The sequence below is a fragment of the Vipera berus genome, assembly GCF_964194415.1.
Source record: "Vipera berus genome assembly, chromosome: 17".
Classification (NCBI taxonomy): Eukaryota; Metazoa; Chordata; class Lepidosauria; order Squamata; family Viperidae; genus Vipera; species Vipera berus.
Genome location: NC_138220.1, coordinates 6,073,797 through 6,086,604, shown reverse-complemented (window position 1 = coordinate 6,086,604; position 12,808 = coordinate 6,073,797). Strand labels below are relative to the sequence as shown.

At 43.4% G+C, this 12,808-nt stretch overlaps 1 protein-coding gene across 3 annotated transcripts in view; it reads right to left on the bottom strand.

The window, feature by feature from the left end:
* Positions 1-12,808, bottom strand: part of PAX7 (paired box 7) — a gene marked incomplete at its 5' end in the record, with an annotated part of 107,287 nt that overhangs the window by 54,022 nt on the left and 40,457 nt on the right. For all 3 annotated transcript variants that reach the window (XM_081341176.1, XM_081341177.1, XM_081341178.1), the window contains one exon: positions 1,083-1,282. In XM_081341176.1, coding sequence (XP_081197302.1) covers positions 1,083-1,282 — 200 coding nt within the window. The remainder of the gene's footprint in view (positions 1-1,082; positions 1,283-12,808) is intronic.

The window sequence follows — 12,808 nt, the reverse complement described above, 5'->3', positions numbered from 1 at the left end:
ATTCTATTCTATTCTATTCTATTCTATTCTATTCTATTCTATTCTATTCTATTCTATTCTATTCTATTCTATTCCATTCCATTCCATTCCATTCCATTCCATTCCTTTATTTCTATTCTATTCTTTATTCTATTTGTTATTTCTATTCTATTCTTTATTCTATTCTATTATATACTATTCTATTCATTATTTCTATTCTATTCTTTATTCTATTCTGTATTCTATTCTATCCTATCCTATCCTATCCTATCCTATCCTATCCTATCCTATCCTATCCTATCCTATCCTATCCTATTCCATTATTCTATTCTATTCTATTCTATTCTATTCTATTCTATTCTATTCTATTCTATTCTATTCTATTCTATTCTATTCTATTCTATTCTATTCTATTCTATTCTATTCTATTCTTTATTCCTTCAATTCAATTCAATTCAATTCTATTCTATTCTAATTTTAATTTTAATTTTAATTTTAATTTTAATTTTAATTTGTTTAATTGTGGGCTAGTCTTATTTAATTCTGTTTTAAAGTGTACTTATTTGTATTGTTTTAACTCGCCCTGTAAACCGCCCTGAGTCCTTCGGGAATATGGCGGTATATAAAATCAATTAAATAAAATAAATAAATAAATAAATATTCTACTCTATTCTATTCTATATTTTCTATTCCATTATTCTATTCTATTCTGTTCTGTTCTGTTCCATTATTCTATTCTATTCTTTCTATTCTTTCTATTCTATTCTATTCTATTCTATTCTATTCCATTCCATTCCATTCCATTCCATTCCATTCCATTCCATTCCATTCCAATTTCATTTTTTAAAATAAATTCTCAGTCATTTTTTTTTGGGGGGGGCAGAGTGAAACAGGTCCTAATGCCATGGGAAAAAAGAGGGCTATTTCTTCACCCAGGACATGGCGAGGCGGGTGGGGGGGTGGGGGGGGAAGCTGGTCTTTCTCAATTTCTAAGAGAGGCGGTTGCCATCTGGGGCGATTCCAGGTTTCAAATTCTTGGCACCCCGGGACCTGCACTTTCCCACCACTTCCCTTCCACCCCCGAGGCAGATGTTTCCGCTGACCTGGACGCGGGCCTCTGTCAGCTTCGTCCGCTGGGCCAGCTCTTCCCGAGTGTAAATGTCTGGGTAGTGTGTCCGTTCAAACGCCTTCTCCAGCTCTTCCAGTTGCTCGGCCGTGAAAGTGGTCCGACTTCGGCGTTGTTTGCGCTTCAGGGGAAGGTCTGGCTCCGATTCCACATCGGAACCGTCATCCAATCTGCTGCCTGGGGTGGAGAAAAGAGAATAAAGGGGTTTAAAATCGGGAGACAGGGAATGAACCGTTCAGGGAGAAGGGAGGGACAGGTTTGGGAAAAAAATATGTCTGTCATCCCGGTGTCAACGCTGCAAACATTGGAGGTTTTTGCCTTGACGATTATAAGAGGCAGCCTTTCCCTATTAAACTAAAATGAAGCGGGGGGGGGGGGGGCGGAAAGGAGAATGCTACCCTGGTTTTTTTTTTTAAAAAAAAAATAAAATAAGATAAGGAATGGCATGAAACAGAACGGAAGCGAAGCTTTGCACGTTAAACTCATTGGAGAACGTGATTTAGGACGTTTAAATGAAGGGAGGGAATCGTGTTTGATAACGAGGTGTTCAGGGGAGGAGAATTCAGATTTCTGGCATCCATCCGTGAGTGCCGACGCTTCGTTCTCATTATTAGAGACTTTTTAGAAAGAACAATGCCGGAATGTTCTTTGAACTGTCACATTAGTCGGAACCAGGGCTTTTTTTCTCATAGAACGCTCAGAAGGGAGTTCCGGCACCTTTTTTTGGATGGAACCTTGTAGGGTAGGCAAGGCGGGTTGTATGACGTGTGTGAGTTCCGGCACCTTTTTCTTTTACAAAAAAAGCACTGGGCGGAACCATGACACCAGGTGAAGCTTGTCCCGAACGTGCTTTTTTTTTCCCCCAAGGTGCAACTGGACTTTCTTTATTTTTACTTTGAAGACGTTTCGCTTCTCATCCACTCTGGACTAAACTCCTTCAGAGGAATTCCACCCTGCTGTAGGTATGTGGACGATACTTGGGTCAAGATCGAAACCCAGGAACTGGAAGCGTTCACCGAAACGTATCAAAACTCTGTGGACCAATACATCAAATTCACGCAAAAAAAAAAAAAACCCAGAGCCGAGGAAGCTCCTGGGAGGAGAAGCGAAACGTCTTCAAAGGAAGCACCTTTGGGACATTGGGGAAAAAAAAATCATTTCAATTTGAGGGGATGCGCCTTAGTTGCTCGCCAGCTCAGATCCATTAGCACTTCTAAATATTATTCATTAATCGATAACGTTATTGGAACGCAGCCACGCCCGCTAGATTCATCCCGGCGTTTTTCCAAGACTGCAAGTATTCCTCGACTTATAACGGTTCAAAGTTATAACGGGACTGGGGGAAAAAAAAGGGGATTTACGACCGTTTTTCAGACTGACGACCGTTGCAGCCATCCCTATGGTCACGTGATCAAAATTCAGACCCTTGCCAACCGTCTCACACTTATGACGGTCGCAGGGTAACGGGTCACATGATCCCCCTTTGCAATTTTCTTAATGACCGTGTTGAGTGTTAAGTGAATTTCTTAAGCACTAGGGTAAGGAAAAATGGGGCAAACGCCACTTAACAACTGCCTCGCTTAGCGACGGAAATGTTGGGCTCCATTGTGGGTGGATGAGGAGGACAACCTGTACTCACCAAGTCGGATTCATCAGCTCTAATTAATATTATTAATTAATCAATAATATTATTGGAATGCAACAACTTTCCCATAGATTCACCCCGGCTTTTTCCAAACTAATTCCTCTCAGCCCACATAACATCAGCAGTACTTTTGTATTTATAGCATTATAAGCTATACAGTTTTATCTTTTATCCTTTTAAGCTGCCCACCCGCTAAGACGGGTGGCTAATAAATTTTGCAAATAAATAAAATAAAGTCAACACATCCTGCGGCAAGATGGGTGGCAAATACATTAAACAGATTCATAAAAATAAATCAAGCCAGGGGAAGCCACAGAAATGCAAAAGTTAAACAATTAACAATTAACAAACAAACACGCGCACACGCACACAGAGCGAAACATACCAAAGCAATAAAGAAAAAAAAAAACAACGGATGCGTATAGTCAAAAATAAGGACTTCTGTCTACAGTTCTGTTTCTTTACAAGTAGTCCTCGACTTATGACGGATAACGGAGCCTGTCGCGACGGCTGCTAAGTGAAGCATCTCCCCTTAACAACCAATCCTTGCTCTCCCCAATGCAACTGTTAAAACGAACGTGCAGGTTGTTAAGCGAGGATGAGAGAGGCCCTGGGAGAGGTCCTCAGGCCCAGGGCCTGCCTGACCCGGACCCCCAAGTTCTGCCCCACCCTTGAGGCACTCGGGGCTCCTTCTGTGCCCCTCGGGGTCCCCCCAAGGCCTTGGCCTCCTCCCAAGCTGGCCATTTGGACACCTCAGGGTGCCTAAGCCACCAGTGTCCAAACTTGGCCACTTGTAAGAGCGGCGGACTTCAACTCCCAGAATTCCCCAGCCAGCCATGCTGGCTGGGGAATTCTGGGAGTTGAAGTCCGCTGCTCTTAAAAGTTGCCAAAAAAAATTACAGCCTGTAGGCCTTGGCCTACTTCCACCCCACTCCCAGGCCACCCCCTTCCCTTCAGGATTCCCCCCCCACACACACACACACCAAGCCTGGGCCTAACCCCAAGCCAGCCATTTTATTTTGCCAAGCAAGGGGGCCTAGAAAATCTACCAGCCCTTGGAGGGAGGGGCTGTTAAAGCCTCTAGGCCTCGGCCTACCTCCCCACCACCACCACCCCCAGGCCTCCCTCTGCTCCCCCCAGGGCTTGGCCAACCTGCCCCCCCTCAGCCCAAAGCCAGCTGCAAAAGCAGCCCTCCCCCAGCTCTGCTTTTTGCAAAAAAAAAGGAGTCACACCGTGCACGGCTTCCCTGCATCTTCTGCAGCCAGGTGCAATTCAACAGCCTGGCTTAGCAGGTTGAGTGTCCCCTTAAGGAGGCTCCATTCATCTGGATGGAGCCTCCTTAAGAAAAAGCCAAGCTGATGGCAAAGATTTCGGCTTTACTTGAAAGATCAATTCGCAAGAACGTTATATTATGGAGTGGAAAAAGTGGATTGATTATATCCAGAACAAATATGGGACTAAAAAGTTTCATTTAGCATTTGAATAAGTTTCCTTTTCTTTTTTCTTTTTATATGTAACATTAGTATTGCTTGTAGCCATTTTATATGAGCTAGAGGGCGATAGAATTAATAGTTTATTGTTGTTAGCATATGGATGTTTATGATTGTTCTTTGTTTTTATACCTTGTACTTAGCTCTGGGAAGTGGGGGGGGGGGAGGGGGAATGGGGGGAGGGATAGGGAGGGTTAGGTAGGGGTGGGGGGAGGGGGGGATTGTTAAAGATAAAATGTACTGTAAAACTTTTCAATAAAAAAAAAAGAAAAGAAAAAGCCAAGCTGCCCACCGACTCAGGAGAAGGCCCATTTCCTTGCAGAAGAGCGCCAGGTTGCAGCGTCCATCCCGGCAGTCGGTCGCCAGGGTGGACAACGGTGGGGAGGGGGGGGGCAGAACTGGGCAGGAGCTGCAATTTCGTAATTGTTTCACAAATGACTTTTTTGGGGTGTGTGTGTGTGGGGGGGGTGTCCGTGAAACCTTCGAACGGTTGCTTAAGCAACCGGTCGTAAGTTGAGGACTCCCTGTACTGCAGAAGTCTTGGCCACCTTTCTCCTGGGTGGGATGAAGGAGCCGTTATCTCCTTGAGGGCAGCCATGTCCTCCAGAGAGGGAAAAAAACAAAAACAGAATAACAGAATAAAAAAGAGTCGGAAGGGACCTCGGAGGTCTTCTAGTCCAACCCCCTGCCCTATTTCGTTTCAGACAAATGGGTGTCCAATCTCCTCTTTAAAAAAAAACAAAACCACAAACCCTCCACTGTTGGAGCATTTGCAACTTCTGGAGGCAAGTAGTTCCACTGGTTAATTGTTCTCACGGTTAGGCAATTTCTCCTCAGTTCTTGGCTGCTTCTCTCCTCGATCACACGTCCATCCATCGCTTCTTGTCCTGCCCTCAGGCGCCTTGGAGAATAGGCTATTGCAGGGATCTTCAAGCTTGGCCCTTTTATGACTCGTGGACTTCAACTCCCAGAATTCCTCAGCCAGCGTGCCTGGCTGAGGAATTCTGACGCTGGCTGAGGAATTCTGGGAGTTGAAGTCCACAAGTCATAAAAGGGCCAAGCTTGAAGATCCCTGGGCTATTGGAACCAAACCCACAAACAACAAAAATGGGCTGCAAAAATGCAGGCGGCCATCAGGTGGTAGCAGCTCCCAAATAATAAAAAAAAGTAGCCGTTCCTGCCCTCTAGTGTTGGGCTGGAGCTTTGCAGCCCTGTTCTGATAATCCTACTTTTTTTTTTTTTTTTTTTTGCCAAACAGAATATTTGAAAAGCAGCTTTTGGTTAACATTGTGGAGACCAAACAGGCGGCTTCTGATGGAGCACCTCAGCTCGTTTACTGAATATATTTACTATTTAATAATATGTTAAATGTTATAGGCCAAACTCAGGTTGATCAGAAGTGGCACCCAGCCCCTGGAAAGCAGAAAAATCTCCAGATAATCCCTGCCAACCACAGCCTGGTTGGTATATTTTCAATGTTGTTTTCGTTGTATTTCTGTTTCCTCCTCAAGATCCAAGGCAGCGTACGGGAAAGTGCTGCCTCTCTTTATCCCCACCACATCCCTGTGAGGTAGGCTGGGCTCAGAAGAGAGTCACCGACTTACAACAGTTCATTTAGTGCGGTTACAACAGCACTGAAAAAACGTGACTATATGATCATTTTTCACACCTACGACCGTCTACAACAGGGGTCTTCAAACGTGGCCCTTTTATGACCTGTGGACTTGAACTCCCAGAATTCCTCAGCCTGGCTGAGGAATTCTGGGACTTGAAGTCCACAAGTCATAAAAGGGCCACGTTTGAAGGCCCCTGGGCTACAGCAATGCTAAGGAGAAAGGAATCAAGCTGTGTTGGTTGTGTGTGAACCCAACTGAGAGGTGGAGAAGATCCAGAACTTGTTCCTGCTTGGAATAGGTCTATCAAAAAGAGTTTCTTTTCCACAATTATGGACAGTTCCATCTGGACCCTTTTTCCTTCCTCTGCTCCGGCGATCAAACCGGTCAGTCTTAGAGGAGATCAACCCTGACTGCTCTTTAGAAGGCCAGATCCTGAAGCTGAAACTCAAAGACTTCAGCCACCTAATGAGAAGGAAGGACTCACTGGAGAAGAGCCTAATGCTGGGAAAGATGGAGGGCAAGAGAAGAAGGGGACGACAGAGAAGGAGGTGGCTGGATGGAGTCACTGAAGCAGTAGGCGTGAGCTTCATTTAAGATATCCAGAAGATAGTAGAGGACAGGAAGGCCTGGAGGAACGTTGTCCATGGGGTCGGACACGACTTCGCAGCTAACAACAACAAGCTCCGACCGAGACTGATAAAAGCTCCTCTGGACCTACTCCAGAATGTCACTTCCTCCGGAGTAGACTCAAAAACCGCAACTGTGAGAGGGACCTTGGAGTCCTAGTGGACGATCACTTGACCATGAGCCAGCCGTGTGCAGCAGCAGCCAAAAAAGCTAATACAATCCTGGGCTGTATAAACAGAGGCATAGAATCAAGATCACGCGAGGTATTAGTAACCGCTTTATAAAACCCTAGCGAGACCACACCTGGAATACTGCAGCCAATTTTGGTCACCGTAGGACAAAAAAAGAAGTTGAGAGTTTGGAAAAAAAAATATCCAAGAGAAGAGCAACTAAGATGATCAAAGGCCTGGAGACCAAAACATACGAAGAACGGCTGCGGGATTTGGGAATGGCTAGTCTAGAAAAAAGAAGAAATAGGGGAGACATGACACCGGACTTCCAGTATCTGAGGGGCTTCTACCAAGAAGAGGGGGTCACGTTATTCACCAAAGTACCAGAGGGCAGGACGAGAAACAATGGTTGGAAGCTGATCAAGGAGAGAAGCAACCTGGAATTAAGGAGAAAGTTCCTAAACAGTGAGGACAATTAACCAGTGGAACAGCTTGCCTCCAGAAATCGTGGGTGCTCTATCACTGGAGGCTTTTATAAGAAGAGACTGGACAGCCACTTGTCTGGAATGGTATAGAGTCTCCTGCTTGAGCATGGGGCTGGACTAGAAGACCTCCGAGGTCCCATCCAGCTCTATTCTATTCCAAAGGCCTTGCTTTCTTCCCCTCCCTCCCCAACATGAGAAGGAAGAGATTTTTTCTCTCCCCGTCCACCTTTCGTCTGCTCACACCCTTCCCTCACTTCAGAGGGCCTCTAACCCTTGAAGTTAAATTAATCAACAGGATTAGGCAGAAATTGGCCACGCTGAGACCCTCCATCTTTGCACCAGCTCTCCAGAGCAGCGAGGACCGGCTTCGTTTCCTTCAAGAACCCTTCAGCAGCCTGGAAGGATTTGTCAAGTCCAGGCTGAGTGTGGAGACGCATTCATTAAAAAGACGGCTTGCTTGCATATTCGGAGACCGCAGAATCCAGATTCCCTCCTCCGACTTCTGGTCCCATCTGGATATCTGCAATGCTTCCCCCCCCTGAGAATTCCCAACCTGGAGCACGCTTGCCAAATTCCTCATCAAAGCAGCCATGTCAGCCGCAGATGTTGGGAGCTGCTATGGGGTGGAAGGGCAGCAGAACGAGGAGCTGGCGATCGGCGCTTTGGAGCGCGTGGAGAGACTTGCTAACTCTTCACCAAGGGCTCCTAGTGAGACATCTTTGGACACGGTTGGAAATAATTATAATTGTGTCCTGTTCTGCAAATACGGAAGAATCCGCTTCATCCATGCTATGACGATATCCGACAAAAAACAGCATTTGGGGCTGTTGCAGACAACGCCCTAGTCTGTTTGCTTTTCTTGCTGGAATTGGGCACACTGGCAGGAACTGGGTGGTATGGCTAGACCTGGGGGAAAAGAGGACTTGGGGGGTATTTGAGGGGTTGCCACAAAGAAGAAGAGGCAGTCAAGCTATTCCCCAAAGCACCTGAAGACAGGACAAGAAACGAGGGATGGAAACTCATCAAGGAGAGAAGCAAGCTGGAACTAAGAAGGAATTTCCTAAGAATGAGGACAATTAACCAGTGGAACAGCTTGCCACCAGAAGTTGTGAATGCTCCATCGCTCCAAGTTTTTAAGAAGAGGCTGGACAGCCATTTGTCTGAAATGGTAAAGGGTCTCCTGCTTGAGCAGAGGGTTGAATTAGAAGACCACCAAAGTTACTTCCAGTTTCTATTCCATTCCGTTCCATTCCACTCCATTCCATTCCATTCCATTCCATTCCATATTTTCTATTCTATTCTATTCTATTCTATTCTATTCTATTCTATTCTATTCTATTCTATTCTATTCTATTCTATTCTATTCTATTCTATTCTATTCTATTCTGCATTCCATATTCTATTCTATTCTATTCTATTCTATTCTATTCTATTCTATTCTATTCTATTCTATTCTATTCTATTCTATTCTATGCTATTCTATTCTGCATTCCATATTCTATTCTATTCTATTCTATTCTATTCTATTCTATTCTATTCTATTCTATTCTATTCTATTCTATTCTATTCTATTCTATTCTATTCTATTCTATTCTATTCTATTCTATTCTTCATTTTTTGCATCTGTCTTTACACAAAGGGGAAAAACAGTCCAACCTACCAAAACCAGTGCCATAAAAAACAGAATAGAAACGCAAGTTAAGATAGGCAAGAAAATGGTAAGTGAGCACCTGTCCAGCCTAGACGAGTTCAAATCACCAGGACCAGATGGATTACACCCCAAGGTTGTCAAGGAACTGGCAGACGTGACCTCAGAACCACTGAACTATATTTTTCAAAGATCCTGGAGCACTGGGGAACTACCAGAGGACTGGAAGAGAGCTGATGTAGTTCCCATCTTCAAAAAAGGGAAAAAAATAGATCCAGGAAACTACAGACCTATCAGCCTGACCTCAATACCTGGGAAGATTCTGGAAAAGATAATCAAACAACAAATCACCTTGATGCGAACAAAGTTATCACTAAAAGCCAACATGGGTTAGTCAAAAACAGATCGTGCCAGACAAACCTTATTGCATTCTTTGACCAGGTGACAAAACTAGTGGACAAGAGGAATGCTGTGGATATAATTTACTTGGATTTCAGTAAGGCATTTGATAAAGTAGATCACAACCTACTACTTGATAAGATAGAAAAATGTGGGTTAGATAGCATCACCACCAGATGGATTTGTAGCTGGCTGACAGGCCGTACTCAGCGTGTGGTCCTCAATGGAACCGCATCTACATGGAAGGAAGTGTGTAGTGGGGTGCCCCAGGGCTCTGTTCTGGGCCCAGTGCTCTTCAACATCTTCATCAACGATTTGGATGAGGGGATAGATAGGGAACTCATCAAATTTGCAAATGACACCAAGCTGGCAGGAATAGCCAATACTCCAGAAGATAGGCTTAAGATACAGGAGGATCTGGACAGACTCGAACACTGGGCACTATCTAACAAAATGAAATTCAATTGTGAAAAAAGTAAGGTTCTGCATTTAGGCAGGAAAAATCAAATGCACAGGTATAGTATAGGTGGTACCTTGCTCGATAGTAGTAACTGTGAGAGAGATCTCGGAGTCCTAGTGGACAATCACTTCAATATGAGCCAGCAGTGTGCTGCAGCTGCCAAAAAAGCCAACACAGTGCTAGGCTGCATTAACAGAGGGATAGAATCAAGATCACGTGAAGTACTAATACCACTTTACAATGCCTTGGTAAGGCCACACCTGGAATACTGCATCCAGTTTTGGTCACCATGATGTAAAAAAGATGTCGAGACTCTAGAAAGGGTACAGAGAAGAGCAACCAAGATGATTAGGGGGCTGGAGGCTAAAACATATAGGGAACGGTTGCTGGAATTGGTAGTTTAATGAAGAGAAGGGTGAGGGGTGACATGATAGCAGCGTTCCAATATCTCGGGGGCTGCCCCAAAGAAGAGGGAGTCAAGCTATTCTCCAAAGCACCTGAAAACAGGACAAGAAGCAACGGATGGAAACTAGTCAAGGAGAGAAGCAACCTCAAACTAAGGAGAAACTTCCTGACAGTTAGAACAATTAATCAGTGGAACAACCTGCCTCCAGAGGTGGTGAATGCTCCAACACTGGAAGTTTTTAAGAAGAGACTGGACAGCCATTTGTGTGAAATGGTATAGGGTTTCCTGCCTTAGCAGGGGGTTGGACTAGATGACCTCCAAGGTCCCTTCCAAATTATTATTATTATTATTATTATTATTATTATTATTATTATTATTATTATTATTATTATTATTATTATTATTATTATTATTATTATTCTATTCTATTCTATTCTATATTTTCGATTCCATTATTCTATTCTATTCTATTCTATTCTATTCTATTCTATTCTATTCTATTCTATTCTATTCTATTCTATTCTATTCTATTCTATTCTATTCTATTCTATTCTATTCTATTCTATTCTATTCTAATTTCATTCCATTCCATTCCATCTCTCTTTATTCTATTCTATTCTATTCTATTCTATTCTATTCTATTCTATTCTATTCTATTCTATTCTATTCTATTCTATTCTATTCTATTCTATTCTAATTTCATTCCATTCCATTCCATCTCTCTATTCTATTCTATTCTATTCTATTCTATTCTATTCTATTCTATTCTATTCTATTCTATTCTATTCTATTCTATTCTATTCTATTCTATTCTATTCTATTCTATTCTATTCTATTCTATTCTATTCTAATTTCATTCCATTCCATTCCATCTCTCTTTATTCTATTCTATTCTATTCTATTCTATTCTATTCTATTCTATTCTATTCTATTCTATTCTATTCTATTCTATTCTATTCTATTCTACTCTACTCTACTCTACTCTACTCTACTCTACTCTACTCTACTCTACTCTACTCTACTCTACTCTACTTCTAACATGAGAGACAAGGTGGCGATCTGGACCGAATGATATCCCGCAAAATAAAAATAAAAAACTCTACCCCTGACATATTTTATTTTTTTAACTGCCAAGACGATGTTCTTGATTGCTAGAAAGAAGCAAGTACAGCTGATTCATTTCGGCTTCTCCTTTCCCCAGCCTGTCGTCCCTCTCCTGCCTGCCAGGCAAGTTCTGATTACAGTTTAACATAGTTTAAGGTTTTGCACGGCGTGAAACCTGAAGCTGAAGGGGGAACCAAATTATATATATATATATATATATAAAATCGTTGATGTGTGTTTTAATCTAGTAATTCGGCTGCAGCAGAATGAGAACACACCTTGGCAAGGAGGCCTGAGAATACCAAACAGACAAGACGGTAGGTCTAGAAATATGAAAAAGTCATTTAAAGCTCAGCTGGGGCCAATGCGGCGCCTAGAACTGGCCAGCTGTAACCGTCTTGGAGTTTACAAAACTGGGTGGAAGAGAGCATGCTCAAGGAGAAGATCATTCTTCTCGTCAATATTGGTTCCAGAGGTGCCTCCAAGAATCAACTGCATTACCCAATGGGGCCCACAGAGAGAGGTCAACCTCTTATACCCAGGGGTGCCTTCACAAGTGTGGTTCTCAACACAGGTTTAGAGCAGGGGTCTTCAAACGTGGCCCTTTGATGGCTTGTGGACTTCAACTCCCAGAATTCCTCAGCCTGGCTGAGGAATTCTGGGGGTTGAAGTCCACAAGCCATCAAAGGACCACGTTTGAAGACCACTGGTTTAAAGGCTAGGAAGGTCACCTGATCCAGCTCTAGGGTCAGGTTGAAATTTCAGCGTTTTTGACCCAAATTTTCCTCCACTGGACAAGTGGATTCTTCTTTTCGGTCACGTCCCCTTCCATTCTCTACCTGAAGCTTTCCCAAGCTACCTTAGATTCCTGGTGGAAGGAAGGAAGGAAGGAAGGAAGGAAGGAAGGAAGGAAGGAAGGAGGGAAGGAAGAAGCTAAAGCTGTCCTGAATGGAAGATTGGGATGTTCCTCAAGTGACATATTTATGGATCTTCTCCCTGAAAGTGAAGTGTTCCCTCTCCACCGGTAGAATTCACACAACGTGTCCATCTAAATTGTGTCTTCCTAGGTTTTAGGGGAGCTGGAGGCTTCTAAATCATGCTTTAGAACTTAGGTTGAGAGACGAAGGACATCAGGTGTGGCTGACCAGGTGAGCCAAGCTATCCAGAGGGCAACGGATGAAGCCAACCAGTGCTTCCCAACTTCCAATCAACCTCAACTTGATGGTGACCGAAAGCCACTTCTTCAGCCCCTTCTTAACTCCATCTTCCTTTTTCTCCAGCCTTCTGGTCAATATATTAACTGACCACATTTCAGAAGAATGAGTGAAGTAAAGGGGGAATAATGGAAGGAAGGAAGAAAGAAAGAAAGAAAGAAAGAAAGAAAGAAAGAAAGAAAGAAAGAAAGAAAGAAAGAAAGAAAGGCTTTAAAAGAAAAACAAAAGCAAACAAAGAGAGTGACAGTCCTTACAATCGAATCCCTCCCGCCTCTCCTTTCCTTCCCAGAGGAAAAAGCAGGGGAAAAAAGAGAGGGAGAGAGAGAGAGAGACAGAGAGACAGAGAATGGAAGTGACAGGGGGGGAAAAAAAAGAAAAGAAAAAAGAATTGGGGTGCAAAGTGAAAAGAAAGATATTCCTGCGTCGCCTGGGCGCTTTA